Genomic DNA, 22031 nt, shown 5'->3' with positions numbered 1-22031 from the left:
CTCCGTGGGTTTCTGGTCTGTCCTCAGGTTTTGTAAAGTTGCTCCGCGATGGGACACATCAGGGCCGTCTCTTCCAGAAAGCTGTGGGGGCCTGGCCCTGTGCCCACCAGCAGTTACCAGCTGAGAAAGTCTACATTGTGTATCGTGCGCACGGGTGTATATATGTGTGAGTGCCAAGGAGCAGGCCGTGGAGGGGGGGGGGGTTACCAGGTAGAAAAAACATGGTGGGAACTTCACACCGTGGTCAGAAGCAGGAGGTGGCTGGGCGTCGGCGCGCAGCAGGCCGGCAGCGCCGCGTCTGCTGGCCTGCACGCTTCGTCTTCTCGCTCTATGGCTAAATATTTGCAGATGAAAAATGTGATCTCAGTGTCCCGGGTAACACCGCCACAGCTGGGAGTGAATATGTTTGGGTGAGGTCATGAGAACATCCACGTGTAGGTGAACATTTGCTCAGCAATATATGCATGCGTGTTTGTGTGCACATAGTAAATGTACATAGCATGTGTACATTCCATTGAAAAGGGTTGAGGGACTTCGAGCAGGCTGAAGGAGCTGTCCCTCTACTGCATATGTTCTATAGCTATGTCTGGCACATTGTATTGCACATAAAATAACGTTGTCACGTGTACTGCCCCACACTGAAGTGCAGGAACACATCTATGGGGGAACTGGAGTGTCGACAGCTGTTGAATAAATTGTGGAAATGGCTGTTTAAGTTATGTATGGATTTTGGCCACTGGGACCTTTTTCATTCAGGGGAAAAAAAAAAAGAAAACAATTGAAGAAGCAATGAGCCTGAGAACATCACAAGTTGGCTTTGAGGAGCAGCTGTGGTTCTTTGATTTATTAATGGTTGTGATTGAACTGAGGTCGCAGGGCTGGAGTGTGTCAATGAAGTGACTCAGATCTAGATATACAGGATGGACCTTTGTGTGTGTGTGTGTGTGTGTGCGTGTGTGTGTGTGTGTGTGTGTGTGTGTGTGTGTGTGTGTGTGTGTGTGTGTGTGTGTGTGTGTGTGTGTGTGTGTGGCTTGGCATTTCCTGCTGCCTGTTTTGGTTAGTGACTGACCAATAGGAGAGAGTGTGTTGACAGCAAGCCCAACATGCCTTCAAGGGAAGTTCTTTGTCTCAATAGCCACACAGGAGTTTTGTGTTCTCTTTGAAATCACCGTCTACACACATAAATGAAAGCGCACTGGGGAAGCGAGGAGCTTGCAGGGTGCAGCCTCGGGGCTGCAGCTTCCGCAGACGGTCCAGAAACACTCGGCTCTGAGACGTCTCGCACCCCTGCCAGCCGGTGGCGGTCTGACTCGGCCGGTAATAGGCCTGCCACAAAGAGGCTGCAGCCAAGCAGAACAGACTGACCTTTCACAGGGGCACAGAGAGGCAGGACGGAGGTGGCACAGGTGGGTGAACAGATCTATCAAAGCCAATGTAAATTTGTGCCACAGTATTGTACTGGCAAAATATGTCCAGCATCTTGCTATCGGTGAGCAACAGCAGGGGAATTCTTTCATAATGGCAGTTATGGGCCTTATCGTGAAAGAAATATGTAAACTATCCTGGACTGTAAAATTACCAAACACCACCCTACTAAGACCCAAGGGTCTGGACACAAATACCTCAACAAAATGGTTGGCCACTGTTGTGATTTCCCATCTTCCTGTGTCTGCCTCCCCCCCTCCCCTCCCACACTTATCACATCCTCTTTCCTCTCTGACATGTGGGTAATATGTCTAGCGCACCATGTTGCTCCTAATTGAACGTATGCAGCCAAATGACATCAGCCATAGTCGCAGCAGGAACAGACACCTACAAGATGTGTCATTAAGCAGTCAGACATCAGCGGCGGATGAGACGTTGAGGTATCGCAGAGCACAGTGAGTCACGGAGGAGAGACGAAGCGGCGAGCTCCCCGAGTGACTCAGGGAGAAAGTGAAACAAGACAAAACCACTTCCATGTGTGAATTCACAGGTCTGTGTTCGGACTTGTACCAGAAATGCTGGGAGACAAAGCCAGCTTTATTGTTCTGATGTGAAGGCAGGAGCAATTAGTGGAGCTCTCATGACGTAAGAGTTCAGGAAAGGTTCGAGTCAGTGGTTGAAAACCTTTATTTTTACTAGATTTGCCAGAATGCCTCCAGGAAAGGCTGCAGATCTCTTCTACAAGATCTCATTTACCAGAAAATGACAAGGGACTTAAGAGTGTTCCCACGCATCAACATACAAAATCTGTCTTCTAAATTTAAAGCGAAGGCTTTAAATAAGCTTACAGGTCTTATCACGATTTGCTTTGATAAATGAAAATCTAAAGTTTTCAAGAGAAAACCCAATTTCATTGTGTTTTTGGTGTCCGTTTCCATGACAACTGTGCTGTGAGCCACTCGAAATTAAACTTTTTTAAAACAGCTCTCAAGTCAGAACTTTTTGAAAATGCTCTGACTCGGAGAAAAAAGGGAAAACGCAACTTTTCTGAAATGCTGCTACTGTGCATGTCCACCACAGCCATGGTAAATATTTCTTTTGCAGATGTGCTAGTAGATGGACAATAACTACAATGTTTGCCTTTAGTGTATCATGACTCCCAGTCCATATTCTCCTGGGACTTAGTTTTCTAGTTGACACGTCAACGTAGTAACGCTCATACTTGGCCGTCTGTCCATACAAATGTCTGTGTACTCGCCATTGTTAAGATCATAGCATATTGTTCTCGGCAACCACTGTTCTACAGACAACCAGAAGCTGATGATGCACTCCAACAGGATGGAACAAATTGAATCCTCACCACAGAGTCCTGATCTGTGTGCAGAGGAAGCTCCTGATGACAGACAAAGGAAAAAATCTCTGCAGAGACATCTATACAAACAAGATAATCATCACATGCACAAACGCAGACACGCAGGCTCAGTTGTGTACATATGCATGCTCACTACATTGCATGTGACGATGTGACGCATCAGAACATGCTGGCATGCACGTGCGTGCGTCGCTCGTCATGCACATGCACATTCCTTAAGATGTAACAGATGCACGCGCTATGAGCTCTTACTTAATGAGTAAGGCCATCACTGGGGCGGCTGTGTGTTGTGGTGAGAACTCATAAGCTGCTCAAAAATGTTGTTTACAGTTTTCACTGGTGTAACTTTAAACTGTCATCCACCGCACTCTTTGAGGTGAAGGAGTAATAAAACATGGAGGAGCAGTTGTCTCTTTCTCTGTAACACTGCACTTGATGATACGTCTAAACAGCATGTTTGACGCGTACCCTTCCTGTGGGATTTACTGCAAAAAGACAAACACGCATAGAGCCGTACAACTGAGATTCTGTAATGACCCCACATTCACTCGCAGACTAAATAAACTCTAATATGTCTCCATGGAATGAAGCCAGTTCCACTGTTGACTTTCGCAAAATCAGTTCTTCATCTCGAAATGTCAGCAAATTGCAATGAGAGCTCGAACCAAGATTGTCAAAGGATGAAACACAGAGCAGTCAGTCACATGGTTTGGGCTTAATCTTTTCATTATTGTACCAATTTGGTTTTTTGTTGTTCTTTTTTTACCCATCTTCCAATAAGATTTTCCAATTTTCTGGCTTCAAAAGACAATTCATGATCCATTTAGGTTCATCAAGTTCATTCAGTGGCGAGCAGAAGGGCAAAAGCTCGCTTGAGTTTGATTATCAGTATGAATACAGACCGTGAAAACGGGGCCTCACAATCCCTCTGACTTTTTGGGCTTAAAGCAGGAGGTGTCAGAAACGTTACCACAGGGATAACTGGCTTGTGGCGAGCATTCATAGTAAAGTTTCTTTTTGATCCTTCATATCATTGTGAAGCAAGCGTTGGATCCTTTATCTACTTGCATTCATCTCATTGATTCAAAGATTCTTTTTTTCTCCTATCACGCGCTCAAATCATTTACTTCCTGCACCTGTAAACTGCACTTTATCATGTTTTTTTTTTCTTCTTAATTTGGTACTTTTGAAAGCCACAATATTAGCCCCATTCACACGACAACGTTTCAAGTGAAAACGCATCGTTTTTGCGTTTTCATTTAAGAAAGGTTTCACATGGAAACATCAGAAATGTTGAAAACTTTGTAGTTGGCATGCCGGGCCACAAGCTGGTACTGTTGTTTGTTTTTGAAAACCACACACACAAATAGCAATAAGCTATAAACATTAATGATGGCGAGTACACGGACATTTGTATGGACAGACAACAGAGTTGGGCTGTTATTACACTGGCTCTCTAACTATCAATCGGGAGTCATGACACTCTGGAAGCAAACATTGTTGTTATTGTCCATCTACTAGCACATGTGCAGGAGAACTATTTACTACGCTCGTTGTGCACATGCACAGTAGCAGCGTTTCCGCCGTCTCCATGAAAAGCATTTTCAGAAATTAGCACCCCCCCTCGATTACACAACGGAATCAAACCATTTTCAAAAAGTTCCACCAATGATTCCACTGTATTTAAAAAGTTGTATGTTTAGTGGCTCCAAGCACCATTGTCTTGTAAATGGACTTCCAAAATGCGACGGAAGTTTTGAACTTTCACTCGAAAGACGTAGACTCCTGGAAGAGCTTATGCAATGCTAAGTTTTTCTTCTCTCGATATACATTCATATTAATGAATACTGAAGTCTGCAATGTTTGGATTAACTTGCTGTCCAATATCAACTTGTTGTTCGTCTCTTCCCTGTTTATTACTCGTCCCTAAAAGCAAGCTGATAGGTCTGGCTCTGTTCTTTCTGGTAAAAGAGAGTTTTCTTTTCCACTCTCGCCTTTGCTTGCTGATGCTAATTGCTGGGTTGTTTCCCTGCATTTTAGTTGTTGTAATTGTTGCTATATAAATAGAACTGAATTGAGCAAGTGTTTTCTTAGAAAGCAGTAATTATCCACTTTGGCTCTCATTGTCAGTTTTACACCTTTTCTTCTCTTACTCATAGCTTTTCTTTTCATAATATATGCTGTTGATTAGATTCTTTTATGTTTTCCACTCTGTGCATGGCATCCAATGTACTATGTGAAGCTTGTGACACATTCCCTGGCAGACTGTGACATAAAGCAGAGTATAAAAGGGGTACACTTGACTTCTCCTTGTGGGCGACTGTCTTTTTTCTCCCACCTCTGGGTACTCGGGTTTCCTCCCACTATCCAAAAACATGTATTTGAGGTAATTACTGACTATAAGGTGTGAGTGTGTGTGATTGTTTGCCTCGCACTGTGATGGACAACTGCTGTTTCCCTTTAGCCAACAGAGATTGTCTTCAGCCTCCTATAACCACAGTGGGATAGCTGAAGATGCACAACCACTCACACAAATCTTCATCTTTGTAAAATAAAACACAATCAAGACAAAACACATTTAGAGTAACAATGTTCTTGTTGATCATCATATATAATAAACTGCAGTTTGAGGAATGTCGTTTCTGTCTTTTAAGTAAATGTGACAGGTCCAGGAAAAGAGTTAAACTTCTGCATTTCACTCAATGTGAATGTTCCTCATTAAAAACTGCACCATAATTGTAATCATGTGGTGTTTTTTTTTTTTTTCATACATGGCTGCATTGTGGTTGTCATTTCCAGTTGCAGGTCGTTCGAAGGTTACCTGTGGCTTCCTGGCACTGGCTGCGGTTGATGTAGGCGAAGTGGTGGTGGCAGCTCTGAGACTCGCACACGCAGCCCTCGGCGGTCAGGTTACAGCCGGAGAACATGCACGCCGGGTTGGACGGCCCCACATACTTCTCCCTGTGCCGGTCCCGGTGCTCGTGCCGCCGACCATCTGAAACCCAGCCGCCAACACACAGACCACAGTCGTCAGTGAGTCACAGACAATGGCACCACTGAAGAGTGAGTAAAGAACCACTACAGAGGTCTTCGCATGTGTGTCATCACTATGATATGTAAGTAGCATTAGTCACCTCAGAGCCACATCTGTTATGGATTAGCTCCTCTCAATGGACAGCATTATTCCCCTGAATTTGGTGCTTCCATGTGCAAGGATTTCTGCTTTCTGTAAATCAAAAGAAAAGCAATGTGAGGACTCACCTGACTTGCTGGACTTCATGCAGGTTTCCTGGTCCGGGTAGGTGAACGAGCCCAGGCAGGAGTGACGGGCATCGCATACGCACTGTCCTCCGGCTCTGTCGCAGCCCGTCAGCAGCGGGCAGCGCTCATCCTCGAGGCCCGCCTCTGGATGGCCCGGAAGTACTGAGGGAGAACACATGTCAAAACAGGATTCCTCACATGTTTGCCCATTTTAAATGTGAATCAACGAAGACCGGACGACTTTGGTTGCAAGCGAGTCGGCTTACAACCTCTGCCGTGACGCGTCATGTTGACACGGCCAAAGCCGAAGTGACCAGTCTATTTCGAGGCTGCCATTCCTCCTCCCTCCTTGTTGTGCCACACCATTTGAGCTACTGAGCCCATTTGTTTGCTTTTGTTCCACAGCATGGGGCCCTCCCAGGGTTTCAATCACCACAGGCTCCTGCAACGCCTCTTCTGAACTAAGGCCATTTGCACCATACCCACATATTGTTCATTGTCCTAGTGAGCCTCACCCCCTGAGATGGCATCTCCAGCTTAGCCCAACTTGGATGAAACTTTACGGCTAGCAAGGAATGTGCGTCACATTAGAGCCGTGTGAGCCGAACATCCACCAAGACGCCGGGATTAACGGGCCCCAACGTACACATTACCCATAGTGTTCGCTTCACATTCATGCGTGAATAAACACATATCTATTCCCCCAAAATGACCCTGCTCCATAGTCGTCCAAGAGTGGCAGCAGAGTAAACAGGATGAGACAAACTGTTACATGGAGTAAACCATTCCCAAGCTTTTAGCTCCCAGGTCCCACATCAACAACATGCAACTGTGATTGGAGCTTATGATAATACTGTGGCTTTCTCCTCCTAACAGCAGCAGAACATGGCACAAGAGCAAAAGGTGCTAAACTTTTAACTGTTCCAACATAGACAGGAGAACTTAAGGTAGTATCGACCCGACGAAAGCCGATAAAAATAAGTCCTCGACTCACTCAGTGAGGGGTCGGAGAAACAGTAAAGGGCTGAGTCAGAATGATTGGAAAGAAATGGAACTCCCTGGCTTTTCTTTTAAATGCAGCTGATAGTAATAAAGGGGAAATGCTGATTCGCAGTAACTCAAAACAGACAGTCAACAAGAGAGGGGAAACATCTCTTACGACATAGTGGTTTTCAAAGTGTGGGGCGAGCCTCCCATGGAAGATGCTGGAGAGATTCAAGCAGGAGCAGAAAACGAAATTTGGACGTCAGAGATATGCCTTTTCCAGAGCAAGATTTTGTTTTTTGTTTTTTAACTTTTGAGATAAAAACTAAATTAAAAGAATCAATTATTTTATTACAACACATATTCTTAGAATAGTATTTATCGTAAGGGTAATTTAGGCCTGTTTACATGACAACGTTTCAGGAGAAAACGTATCATTTTTTTTGTTTTCATTTCAGAAAAGATTCCTGTTTACACTGTAATGTTTTGAAAATTATGTCAATTTATATGTAAATGGAAGAAACCCAAAAAGTAATGTTTTCATGTTGGGCTATGAATGGGTGCTGTATTTTTTATCTTTGTTACAGAACCACAAACCCATGCACAAAGAGCAATACACTATAAACATTCATAATGGTGAGCACACAGGTATTCGTACAGACAGACGACCAAGTTGTATTGCTATGTGTACTATAACTATAAAACTACCAAGTCACAGGGGAATATGAACTGGGAGTTATGACGCTCTGGAGGCCGCCATCGTTATCATTGTCCATCGACTCGTGCATGTGCAGAAGAACTATTCACCATAGTATGAATGCAAAATAGCAGCATTTCCACCCTCTACAAGGAGACGGAGCCTCAATGGTTTCAGAATTGTGCATTTTGAACATGTCTTTTCTTTTGAAAACGTGTAAACAGGGCTTTTCATGGCTATAGTCACAAAATAAGCTTTAGTGCAAAGCTATTGACAGTTGCAGACTACGGTATATGTAATATCTGGCATTCAACTAAAAATGTTGATCGCTAGACAATGAAGCATATTCAGTGAGGCCACTGTGTGCAATGAGGTTGAAACACTCCTACAGTGATGACATTCACAGTCCAAATGAATCAATGCGGTTGCAAAACAAAGCATTAACATGAAAGATTGCTTAAAGCTCTTTACCCTTCTTAAACACTGCCAGTGGAAGCATTGAAGGTAACATTACCTTTAACCCATGCAAAACTGTGCTCTTAATAGCACTCCCAGACGGCCTTTGAGCCGGCAATGCACAAGCAACCTTTTCAATAACCCACACCAAAACTTTCCCTGCGATTTCCTTTCACCTTAAAGTGATCCTCACCTCCACATTTTTTCCATCTTGAGGCTTTCCTGTGCCTGGGAGGGTATTTTCATTTGAGATGGTGGTAGTGCCTGTCTGTGTGGGGTGCTAAATTTGGCTTGTAGTAAAGGAGGTAGGAGTCAAAACAATCAATGGAAGCTGGACACTGGAAGCATTGTTTCATTGGCTAACTTTACTCGACCCCAGTGAGACGCAGTCTGTTTTGTAACCTCTAGCCTCCTCATAGAGTCTAGCCTGGTTATCAGCTATCTGGCCCGGCATGACTCGACTAAGGTCTGTGCCTTCATCCTGGGGGGATTCCTCGCTGAGCCACTGAGACTGCTTGTCTTGGCATCCAGAGTCTGGATGGGAAAGCTGACCTCTAGAGGCCCTATGGCTGATAGCGAGCTAAAAAGGAAGTCTTTGAAACGTTAGATAATACCAGAGGAAGGGAGAAGTAGAAGGCATGTGAAGGAGTGCATTGGACATAGCGTCCTTGTATGACAGGCATTCTGTTACATGGTATGCTAAGTGTCTCGGGGGCTTGAAGAAACTTGGCGTGGGAGGGCAGACACAAGAGTACAATAAGGAAAATTAAAAACAAATCGTTTCATTAAGAACGGCTGATTTGACATGACTGTGGCAGGTTGAGCGCTGAAGCAGGCGAGATGAGGTGAACGGGCCGCATCACATCTTCGCCGAGCAGGTGCCTTCATGCCTGAAAAGCTGTCACTTTTTCTTCATGTTTTACTGAGTTTTTTTGTCAGCCTCACTGCTTCAACGTCAAATTCCCTCATGAGACCAATTCATTCTAAAAGCTAATTGTGCTTTTGGCAAGCTGTACTCATGGCAATTATTTTTGGTTATCAGACCTTCAAAATTAGGGAAATTTACAGTCAACTTAGCTTGAAATTAGATTTTAAAAAAGGAAAATCAATGAATGATGATCAGAAACATTTTATTTAGGTGTATATCTTAACTTGTATTGTGTCACCTTGTATTGTGATGTGTTTGCGTCCCCTAACACACAGAACCTGACCACCCAGAAAATCATACTGTGAGCAGAAAAGGAGGGGATCAGAAAAGCGGAAACATTTACCCCCTACTCCTGATTGCCAGTCTAATCACTTTAAGACCCTTCCAGCTTGAGGAGGGAAATCAGGGATCAGCCTGCAGCAGCCTGCCTACTGTGGCCCCTGAAAACACACTGGGAGGTGTTGATTTACCCCCACCTAGACCCCTCTGGGATATTGTGCCTGTGTGTGTACGTGTGCCTGATTTACGGGTCAGGAGCATGCTCGGAGGCGCCTCGAGCCGCAAGACCAGAGGCATGACTCAATCAGAGAAGCCATTAGATCTCCCGCTCCATCCAAAGCTGTTAATTTGCAGAGGAGATGTCCTCCAGATGCCAGCCTAACCTGTGGATGAGGTTCAATCATCAGCGGTGTCTCCTGGGATGGCTCGGGGGGCTAGAGACCCCTGGAAAAACCTTGTGGAGATGTGGCTGGACCACCCCCACTGAGAGATGATGGAAGGGTTGGGTCAAGAGATCCAGATGCCCACTGAGAGCTGCTTAGGCTTTACAGTCCTGTCAGTCCTCTTCAATCATCCCGAAACAGGCTGGACGAAGTGCAGGTGGAGGAGCTCGGGGGGCACTTCCACTGGTTATTTGTTCCTCCGGGGGGGGAAACCGTTGCTACCTATTGCAGTCTCACCGAGGAACCTGACACCGTACACAAGTCTTTGAAGTTCAGAAAGCTGTGTGCAGAATGAGCACGTCTACTGTAAAACAGCCCAGCTCTGCTTGGCAGCGACTGAACCATGCAGCAAGGTGAATACACATGGTCACAAATGAAAATCTGCAGTTGACTTTTGCAATTATACTGTCAAATTCAGAACTGAGGCTGACTCTGAAGCTGCTCAATACACACACAATAAAAAAAAAAACATCTTGTCCATAAGATGACTCATGACTCAGAAGAATGTGTCCCAGGCTTAAAAATACAATCAACCACATGACAATTCACCCTTATACAGATTCACACAAGACCTCCATTTCTTTTTTCTTTGAGGGGGTTTTGAAGTAAAAGGAACAGCACTCACTAGAAGACTGACACCTCGTGCCAAGTCACTGCTGCCAGACAGCATTGTCACGCGTCTGAGCTGAGAGTGAATGAAGCTTTGAGGAGGAGAAAGAGCAGTTGAACACGACTCCTCTGCTGGCAGTCAAGAGCCCCTCAGACCTGGGGAGCAGCTCCAGACAGCCAGAGACAAGGTAAACACTGACACAGCCACTGCAGCAGACCTAACTGAAGTCTGAATGGTGATGCCTTCAAGCACCTTCTCACAGCACTGGAGGGCTGCCTCACTGAGGAACTGGCACATCCAGGTTGTTGGGTGTGGGCGACATGGTGGCGTTTTAGCACCTCACAGTGAGAAACTCTTGGATTAATTCTTCACATCCTGTAGAGTCTACATGTTCTCCCTGTGCATAAGTGTTTCTGTTTTTTTTTCAGGCAAAAAAAAAAAAAAAGATTCATTGGTGAGTCTGAATTGTGTCAATGTGAGTGTCTGTGATATAGATTGTACAACCTCTCCTTCCATGACCCTGAATTGGTATGGATAGATGGTGTCTCTAAATTGGCTGTAGGTAAAGATGGATGGATGGATGGATGCATGGATGCATGGATGGATGGAGGGACTGAAAACAGCATGGCACGTTCAAAGTATAGTTTATGGACGCTTGCCCAGTATCCCATACACAATAAGCTGTACTCACCTTTACATACTCCGATCTCAGGGATCGCCGCAGCTCCGGTTTTGTTGACAGACGCGCAGGTCAGCCCCAGGGCGCAGTAGCCGAGCGTCCAGTCCTGTCCGCCGCAGGGCTCCCACTCCAGGCGGGCGCACTGATCGCAGCATCCGCACGGATCCTTGGCCAAGGTCCGGCCGCCCTCACAGGAGTGCGGGGCTTTGACGGGACAAGCCCGGAGGTTACACGGCGTGCACTCATGCGCTGAGAGCGCACGCACCAGAAAGATGACATTCAACAAGACCGCGGAGAATTTGCTGAACATTTTCCCCTTTAAAAAAAAACAAACAAACAAACCCTCCTTCTGTAAGTTTTTTTTCTTCTTCTTTTTTCCCCTTCGTTCAGACGACAAACCACATGGACACGCTGAGACGCACACGGCTGGATGTATCTCCAAAGTTGTCTTCTTAAAGTTTGGAGCAGAGCCTGTCCTCGGGCGCGCAGCTCATTACACAGCAGCTCACTTCAGCACAACTACCATGGGACACAAGTGTGCGGATGCGTGTTCAAGTGGCAGCAATATCCTCACACAAAGGTTCAGTGTGCGCAGGTAGACGCGCGTCCCACACGTCTCATCTGCGTTAAAAAAAAAAAAGAAAGAAAGAAAGAAAGAAAGAAGGAAGGAAATCCAGAAGCGTCGCTGTGGACTCCGGCTCGGGTTCGCAGTAGCTGACTGCCACACGCAAAATCGCGATCTGAGACCCAAATTGACATGCAGGCATATAGAAATTAGCGGTGCACCCCTCCCCCTGACTGACACAGGCACCAACCAGTCACAAGGAACCAAAGGAGGGAGGATTTCAAACTGATTTATCGCCACTCGGCAACTCGTCTCACTGTGTTGCGCAATTACGCAACTTTGAATGTGGATGTAAGTTTCCTTTTATACACTGTAGTTAGGACTTGTTTTTCTTCTTCTTACTGATTATGTGGTTGTTTGTGGTTTGTTCTAAAGATAAATTAGTCAATTTGCGATTCCATGAATTGCATTATTTGGTGAGATGAACTGTGAAGCTAAATTACACGCATAATAATGAATAATTACATGATAATAACACATTTTAAACCAATTTTTAGTGGATCCAGAGAACTCTTAAGTGGTAGGGGGAACACAAACAATTAATGCTGACACTCTCTCGTCAATATTGAGACTAAATATAAATGACGTATTCCGTTAGTCAGCTGCATTCCGACTGCAGGAACTTTCCCCAAGTTCTAGGAACTATCACGGGGACTTTATGTATTTCAGCTGTTGGACATTTATTCCAGGGATAACAACATTGAGGGTCTGTAAGTCCTGAATGTTATCTGACAGGATGACTTCTCACCGTTTTGTTTTATTTAATCCACCACCACTGACCACCACCTCCTCAATTCATTTAGTGTGCTTTGATCAGATAAAGTTTTATTTTATTATGCATGTTGCTCCCGTTGCTCAGCCCATCTCGTTTTGATGAAACTTTTTTCAATACAGTCATGCACTTGCATGTACTTTTGGCTTTATGAACGTTTCATTGTATCAATTAGCTGTGATTATTTGTAAATAGGGTACATGTGACTTCTTTAAATATTTTGAATATCGAATAAGTTACTACTTGTGTATTTGCTGTGTCTCACCTCATTATTTCTTTTAAATGCTGTCGTCAAGTCTGTCACAGCCTCATAAGTCAACACACTTGGTCTTATCAAGGCTTATATGTTGTTCCACAGCTTTACCTTCTGTGTGTGTGGTGCTTCCTGGTGTCTGTAGGTGTCTGATTGTGTATGCAGATGGCTTTCGGAAGGCAAAAGGTCATTGGATGTTTGTTGAAACAGTGTTTGTGTGCTTACATTGCCAGATGGACAACGTGTGTGTGCATGCGTGCGTGTGTGCGTGTGTGCGTGTGTGCGTGTGTGTGTGTGTGTGCAGGCACAGCTGGCGGATAATTGTAACATTGTCGTGGGCACAAGAGGCCCAGAGAAAGTGATTCTGTTGTTTCTGTTATCTCGGTTTTCAGAACCAGTCACATGTAATAATTGATCATGCCAAGCCAATGTGTGAAAATGACCCCACTATTTCAGATGTATACCGTCATCAGACGCATTTGTTCTTGAGACATCAATCAGATCTCATTGGCTGTGATACCCCCCCAACACACACACACACACACACACACACACACACACACACACACACACACACACACACACACACACACACACACACACACACACACACACACACACACACCACACACACACACACACACACACACACACACACACACACACACACACACACACACACACACACACACACACACACACACACACACACACACAATGTCAACACACAACAACACCTCCTTCATTTGCAACATCTGCCTGGAGCCACCGGCTCCAACACAAACACAACATCCAGGAAACCAGCCCCGTAGCGCGCATAATCAGGCCTTGCAACACAACTCGGCTCTTGTCCTCTGCCCCCACCCCCCCCTCACTCCATCCCCTCCTTAAAGCTCTCGTCAAACGGTTCGACCCGCTGACCGCTGGCCGGACACCCGCGCTGGCGAATGACAGATCAGACCAGGACTCTGGAGAGCCACAGTTTCCATGCACTTGCAGATATTGTGGCTCACTGGCACTGACCTATTTGCCTCCGCGATGTGCTTTCAAATGGAGCCAGAATGCTGCTCTCACAGGACTCTCAATCTGCTATCAGGGACTTGGGGGTGTTTGTTTTTGGCTGGCTGAAAGGTCACCACAACACCTCCTGGTTCTCCTCATACCTTTTGAACATGTGTCAAGATCCTGGTGGATCATTGGACGGGTTTTTCTCTCTCAGAGGAGCAGCAATCAACAGCACAAACTGGAATATTCCCTCATTAGGCTCACTTTAAGAATGTGCACTGCATCAGATGCTGCATGAATGTGGCATTTCCAATTGTTAAGTTCTGCTTCGAACACGGCAGTCAGATTATTAATCATTTCGTTTGTATTTTTACTGTCACAAATGTACCAAATCAGGGTCCAACTCGGTTGGGTAGGCCTTCGCACAGTGCTGTAATCTTCTTAGCCAGAGTACATTTTGTGACAGCATGTCCTTGGATGGTGGTAGTTTGCATGCAAGTTCCTAAATGGAGCAAACACAGGGTAAAGGTGGGGCAGTGGAAAGGCGTTTTTGTAGGAAGTGAATAACTGCAGTGTGTTTGTGCAAATGTAGTTCTGAGTCACAGAAAATACAGCTTCTCTCCCCTCCGATGACGTCCCAAGTGTGATGATTGTGCTGCAGGCTGCATGGAGTTTGCTTTAAGTAGCCTAATCACAATCATCCGTATCCAGTGAGAGGTCTGATCAGCACCCCCGTTCCCACTGCGGGACAGCTGATTTACACTTTGTTGTCGTGCAGGCGTCATGGCTGGTGGTGACGAAGTGTTTCTGAGTTTGCAGAAGACAAATCCGACGCCATGGACGTGTGATGTGGAGTGTTGAATGTTTGTTGAGTGGACAGCGTGCGGCTCACCTGATTACGAGTGCCCAGGATGTGTGCCGGGGTTTTTTTCCACCCTGAGTATCAGTGTACAGTGCTGGCTATCGCTCTGGTTTAGTTTATCTCCAAGCACAAGACTGAACCAGGCCCAGCAGGTAGGGGTGGGGGTCAAGAGAGAGGGGCAATTCGCAACGTTGCAATGCATTCTGGCATTTCAAGGAGATTCAAAGCAATTCAGAAATCTATGAAATAGCTCAAATATGGAGTGTTTTGTATGGAGGCTAATTCAGAGCTTGTTTCAAACGCAGACGGATGAGAGTTGTCTGTTGTTTAGCTCAAGAGCCAAAATAAAAACAATAAAAAGAAACTTTGAGATGCATCAAAAAAAGGGGTGCGAAGAAACAAAAAAAAACCTTTTGGAAAACTGGACCAAAAAGAGAGGGATAGTTGTAACACCATATTTTATTTTTACACAAACAGCTGCACAACATATTGAGGCAACATTCAACAGAGACGATTACTTCTCTTTTCCATTACTGCCAGGAAAAGGGACCCAAAGCGCTTTTACTTCTCCAAATTTCTCTGGACCTTGACATATTAAGTTTGGAAACAGCTGGATGAACCCAGCAAACAAAAGTAATTTCTCTAATTCTCTTCAACACTGATTCAGATCAAGTAAAAAAAAAAAAATCTATAACAAAACACACACACACACACACAAAATGATTTCCATGATCCATGTTGTCCTCCTCAACCTCTGTAGCAAAGCTAATGTGGGAGAACTGAAAGGATTCTCTTAAATTTCAGACGAATTGGGTAAAATTTAATAAAGAAAGACACTCAGTGTGACTTCTCTTGAAGGTGGATTATGTTTAATGCAATTAATGCCTCTGTTGTACATTAGCTGTTTATGTTAAGTCAGTTTCGTGTCCGTCTGTCTTTCACCCGGCCTTCAGAGTTGGTATTGGTCGCAGATTGAAGTGGGTTCAATGGGAAAACGCTCATATCTGCTTGTCGCCACTTCACACTGTTGTAATAACTCTTCTCTTTGTATGACTCAATACACCATCTTGTGGTGCAAATCTTGTTTTTCGGAACAAAACTGACTAGTGTACTTATGGACTCTGATAGGTAGAGCAGCAGACATTGTTTGGGTGTTGAAATTATTAGGGTTTTCTGTGTTCACATTCATTGTCATTATTGGAGGTACAGTACATATTGTACATATTGTACTAAGGCCATCTAAGACCTTGTTTACTTGACAAGGTTTTCAAGTGAAAATGGAAAAACTTTCATTGTGTTTTGGGGGAAGTGTTTACAAGACAACAGTGCTCGGAGCCAATGAAAATACAAGTTCTTAAAAAGCTATTGCAACTGGAACTTTTTCAAAATGCTGTGACTCCATCTCTGTGAAAATGGGGGAAACTGGGAAAATGGGAACTAAAATAACCTCTCCCCACACTTGTTTAACTTTGGTTTGTTTCTTATACACGGCCTGTGGAGACATACAGCTTAGATCAGCCATACATCTTATGGCTGGAGCCGGCCCCAGCAGAGGGGTAAAGGCAGAGTATACCCTGAACAGGTCACCAGTCCATCACAGGGCAAACAAACACAGAGTGTCAGCTAACCACACACACTCACATTCAGACCTACAGGCAGTTTAGAGACACCGATTGACCTCGAATGGAAGTAAAACCGGAGTTCCCAGAGAAAACTCACGCACACGCTTGGAAAACATACAAACTCCTCACAGAAAACTGAAACCCTCAGAGGATTATTAGACTTATTTTGCTCATCCTCAAGAGTCACATTTGCACTTTTTTCAATTGCTTTACTCATCCGCCCATAAGCCAACAGTTACTTGCTATTTTTTTTTCACAACAAGCATGGCAATACTGTCAAAGTTTGTTCATCTCCTGGGTCAGAAAGTGGCCCCAGCCACCCCACTGAGGCCCTTCTCTGTGGGTTTTTTTCCTTCTCATTGTGCCTTTCTATAGTCACCTCCCTGCTCCCTCCCTCTGCCTCTCTGTTTTCTCTCTCTCTCTGTGAGGTCTGGTCCAGTTGCTGTTTTTCTTACGGGGTCTATAATAATGGCTTTTGACACTGTCAGGTCTCCTGCAGCCATCATCTCTTTGACACTCCCTGAGTCATCACAGGAGTGGAGCAGTGAAAAACAGTCAGGAGTCTCCAGAGCCGTTCACTTGAAGTCCTGAAGGTATCTGCTCCAACTCTAAAGGGTTCAGTGGGTTTCAATGGGCTTGAGGGTCAGGTATGCCACTTTTGCTTTGTACTCTGTGAAACGGCAGCTTTCTGTGAAAAAGATGTACATTTAAGCATCAGTTAATGGTACGTCATAAATATTGACATGCAAGTCACTGTTGTGTGAAGTAACAAAAGTGTCTCCTCATTTATTTTTAAAGGGAGATTTAATTGAGCTGATGCTCATCATGAACTCTTAACCCATTTTGAAGACAAAGAAATAATAAACTATGTTCATTCTTTTCTATGGTGGCATTAACTATACCAGTTGTAAGGGGGTCATGGAGAGCAGGTCTATTTAATTCTGTAGAGGAAAACTAATGATGATAAAACTGGAATAGGTGAAGTGTACTGACATTGATTGTATTATAATAAAACTGATGTTTGGAAAGTTAATCAAAAGAAAGACAAAGTACAATTATTAAAGAAGTACACAACCAGAACTGGTCCAACAGTTGCAGGGGTTTAAATGAAGACATATCCTTTTTTTATAATAAAACATTTGCAGTATTCTCAATGGGTAACAGCAGTGCTCACCTTTCTGCTAAAAAATGACATCTAAACTTGTGTTCAATGGTATGATCAGAGTTTGTAGTTGGCTTAGTTTTTTCTTTTTGGGTTCCGCTGGTGGAGGAGCTTTAATCACCATGAAAGGGAGATAAATGTCATCTTCCTTGCAGTAACAATAACTTAGCAGGGGAAGGAATACCGAGACAAGACGAAATATACGTCCACCCAATAATCAGACCACAGCTGATGATGGGCAAAAGGCAGCGTGCAACCCAAAGAGGTCACCAGTCCATCACAGAAAAAGCACACACATAGTCACAAATCAACGAATCACATATGTATTTCAATTATAGGGAAAACAAACACAAGGATGCTCTAAAACAACATGCAAACTCCACACAGAAAGACCAGAATTAAGTCCAGAATTAGTGTTCTTGATATTTTATCTCATCTTGCCATGTCTTCGCTTGATTGCTCTCCATATTGCCACAGCAGCAATATGTTGATCTTCAGGAAAGAATATGGATGACTATTTATGCTGTTTGCCATTAATTCGTTCATATTTCAAATTATTTTATACAACTCGACTGGAATTGATCCCAGCTGGCTGTGTGAGAGTCAAACAAAGAGTCAGATAGTCGCACACACTGAAGTTGTGAGCAGTTTTCACCAGTTGATGTTTTTAAATTGAATCCAGAGTAAAGCACAAAAAGAAGCACATGGAGAGATTGCACACTGCACAACGAAAGGCCAACATGATGAATTTCTGCGATCTCCTATTCTTCTTGTCTCACCCTCTGGATACCTCTGCCTCGCTGATTGACCTCCTGTGTACCGAACTTTGCCTTAATAAAACCCGTGAACTGTCCTCCTGCCTCGAGTCTTGCATCTGGGTCTTCCTCTGTCTGAGCCAAGTCCTTGGCACTTGGACAACCAGCAGATCAGGGTTATTTCTCATATTGTAAAATATCTCCAGATTGACCGACCAGCACTAACAGAGATGTTTGTGGACTCTCATTGACTGCAGTCATACCCCTGTTTTTCATTTTATGTGAAATGTCACAATACTTTGGGTGGATTAGGACAGAATTAGGTGCAAGCTCTCATACAGCAATGTAATCCCTCAAGTTGTTATGTAATCCTGTCATCAAGCCTTCATTTGTCCCTTGTTTTATTAACAATCAAACATCTGAAATTCTAAGAGTAGAAGCACCAAGAAACACTGACTGATACTGTCAACAAAGACAAATGGTGAACAGCTCTTTGGCATTAAGAGTCTCTGTCAGATGTCTGTGTCACCCAAGTCTTAAGTCACAGAGCTTACGAACACATCAGCCACGCAGAGAAAAGTCCAGACCGGTTATTAACTTTAGACTGCACACACGCAGCAGTTTCTGTTCCCCACCAGATCAACACTCGGCGAAAGAGCTGTAGTGACACAACAAGGTTTCTGGGTTCGATTGGCACAGTGTGGCATTATGACTCAGCTCCAGACCCTTCGTACAGCCACGGCTCAAATCCTCTGGCTCCAGATTATGCCCAGCGCTGGGCCTCTCACTTTCCCCCTCCAACACTTTTACCAGGAGACCCTGTGACCTCGCAGAGCAAATGGCCACTGGCTTGTTTGACAATTACAAGTGGCATACTTGCTCACCTCTGCTCTAGAGGAACGTTAAGTGGCTTTCTCAGAAGTTTTAATCTGCAAATCTATGTGATGATGGTGAATTCCTCAGTGGATTGGAACTTTGAAAGAATCCCCCCCCTCCAACACCTGTCTGGTGTAATCTTCCCTTTCATACATGAGATCATTGACACAGCCTCAGTTACAGTAAATGAGTGGAGGGCGAGGCTCTAACCCAGATATTCTCCCTACTCATAAACCACTTTGAGTGGAAGTAATTGAAGCCGTTTGTTGTGTGAATGATCAAACACTGTCTTGTGGCTGCGCTTGTGTAAAACTTGTTTGAATAGGCTTGAAGTGCAGGTTTTATGGCATCATATCATTATAACACATGTTGAGTTATGTCCACATTAAACAGAGCCAGTGTTGTTTTTGTCATCCCCATTGAGAAACTATGAGTTTGAGATATCTTTATTCCCACCTTTAGTTTCAGATGTTTGTGGCATGTTTAGCATAAGGATGAAGGTGGAGGTTGTGTTGGTAGAGGTAAGTTGTAGTTTTAGAGACTCATTCATGTCTATAGTGGTGGCATAGAATTGCTTTACATCTCCTTTATGAGAAAATTATCAATTCATTTCACTTACTGTGTGTAGTCTTTGGTTCTACACTGCTTCAGCTGTATCATAGCTTTTCAAAGTAAAAAACACATTCATGTATTGAGTCCTAATAGTGACAGCTGCCATGTAAGGCACTTGACCTCCATTGGGAGAAGCTTGGGGATAGATCCGCCTGACGCTTTGACACATGAACAGTTGAATTGAGATCACAGGGGTGTATAGGCTGACTAAATCTATCAGCTTATCCATGGTCACCTAAAACTGTGTAAGATGTAGCTGAGGGAGAGAAATATGCATTGATGCTCTGGAGTTTTCCCTCATTTTTCTGGAATTTAAGAGTCTGGCTTTGTCCCTGAATTTTCATAACTAGTTATACAAACATACAGCTGTCAGATGTGGTAAGTACGATAAACCTCACATTGTGTTTTACCCCGTTTCGAATTCAAAAGAGTTTAATGAGCCCACAAAATGGAATATTTTACCCAGGTCCCAATAAATATGAATATATTGTCCTAAAGTAGATCTGCATATGTCCATCTCTCTATCTAACCGCTTTATCTAGCTTATAGGCTGGAGCTGATCCCAGTTTACACTTGAATGAATGCAGGGTACACCCTGTACAGTCCATCACAGTGAAAACACAGACAGCCAGCACACACAACTGTGGATCAGTGCAACGGAGGTCAAGCACTTTGCATGTGAGCTGTCACCATTGAATGTGTGTGAATGGGTGTGTTTGTGGATTCATGTGATGGATGAGATTACTGAGTCAATGCAATATGCCAAATGTAAAGACCATTTGCACTGAATTCTTCTGCATTTTAGAAAACTGACAAAAAAGGAAAAACATGGATGCACAAGGAGAAACTGCAAATTCCACCCAAAGCAGCCCTAGAATCAAATATTATTGCTTTGAGGCCAGTGCTAACCCCTAACCCACCATTCAAGCCGTTGCATATGTCATAAGGTATAAAATAATCAAGGCAATCAAGCTTCTGATAAATCTCTAAAATGTAATTCGTGTCCTTGCAGTCATTTGTGATGTAAGCATGATTATAAACAAGCATACAACCGTGTTGACAGCTGCAGACAGTCTCAGTGGCTTCTGTGGGATTTAAGGAGGGGAGGATCCTCAGGTAAAGGTGCCAGATTTACAGGCAGACCTCCAGCTGGCAGAGGAATGTCCTAACCTGTGTTTCAGCTGTAAATTCTCATAATTACAGTGCCACTAACTCAAACAGTGGGGTGAAACAACCACCTTGCTGGGCGAAAATGATCACTGCTTAATGTTATGTCTGGGACACAGATTTACTCCTGTCTTTGTGGGGGGAAGGACAGGCGGCACCAGCAAGAATGTGAGAAATGTGTGAGTTCTCTGACCTTTATGAAGGTGAAGCAACAAGTTGACATCATTACCATAGCCGGCATGTGCATACTTGAAGTCACATGGGCGAAAGGAAAGCAGAAGCAGGTCAAATGAGGGGGAGAGGGAAAGGCATGTGCTATATAAATACTTCTGTGAATCCATAAACTTTACCTTTACTTGACATATAAAACACAACTGGGTCATGCAGTTGTTTTGACTGTCACCTTTTAGCATGGGTGGGAGGAAAATGATGACGTGAATTACAATAGGGAAACTACTTAACAAAAAGGTTTTACAGTTTGGGTAATATATTCATATAACGTTCAAGTTCAATGCCACGCTGATATCTCTCCATTCAAGATGAAGATATAGATGATAGTGAGGACGGCTATCAGTATCTCTGTGTTTTAGCATGGATGGATAGATGGATTTATTATGCCACTAATTAGCATAACGTTCCCACAGAATACTAATTTGAGGCCACAAAATATTACTTTGTGGCTACAATTTGAAGTTTCATTTCTTGAGGACATGTCTGTGGCTCCCCTATACTGCAGTAGGCTGATCAGTTCTCAATGTCAGTGGTGTATATTGTCTGCTCACCTTATCAAAACATTTACGTCAAACTGTTTCTTTTGTGATTTTTTCCATTGTGCGATGTCATACAATGGGCCACATTATAGATGCTCTGATGAGCTGCTTCTCGCCTGTGGGCCATATGTTTGACACTCCGGCTCTGAAATTGTCTGTGAGTGAATGATTGCCTTTGTGGGGAGTTGCTGATGATGTGCTTTGCACAATTTTATAGGCTATTGAAAACGAAAGAATGAAAATGCTGATGGGTGGATTGTATGATTTTAGTTTTCTAAGGAAGGACTGAGCAAAATGCTCTCTCCAAGCTCAAGTCATTAAAGGTACTTAAAATGACATTAAGGTTATGTTGCTTTTGAGCTGAATGTGCTGATGGGAACTGTTTAAAACCGACCCTCATTTTGGCTTCCAAAGCC

General features: G+C 43.9%; 1 protein-coding gene across 2 annotated transcripts in view; it reads right to left on the bottom strand.

Moving 5' to 3' along the window:
- LOC308142066 (cysteine-rich motor neuron 1 protein) overlaps positions 1 to 11892 on the bottom strand; it is a 39096-nt gene extending 27204 nt beyond the window's left edge. Inside the window, exons 1-3 of one of the 2 annotated variants that reach the window (XM_080512365.1) lie at positions 11147 to 11892; positions 6059 to 6220; positions 5619 to 5792 (exon numbers count right to left, since the gene is read on the bottom strand). In XM_080512365.1, coding sequence (XP_080368491.1) covers positions 5619 to 5792; positions 6059 to 6220; positions 11147 to 11444 — 634 coding nt within the window. In that variant the 5' untranslated portion in view covers positions 11445 to 11892. Of the gene's footprint in view, positions 1 to 5618; positions 5793 to 5931; positions 6021 to 6058; positions 6221 to 11146 lie in introns of those variants that run through there. The other variant, XM_080512366.1, reaches the window with a different exon arrangement.
- Positions 11893 to 22031: the final 10139 nt, after the last annotated feature.

This window comes from Blennius ocellaris, assembly GCF_963422515.1.
Source record: "Blennius ocellaris genome assembly, chromosome: 17".
In the NCBI taxonomy this organism is placed as follows: domain Eukaryota; kingdom Metazoa; phylum Chordata; class Actinopteri; order Blenniiformes; family Blenniidae; genus Blennius; species Blennius ocellaris.
The sequence above is the reverse complement of the archived record's forward strand: the minus strand, read 5'-3'. Positions and strand labels throughout refer to the sequence as shown.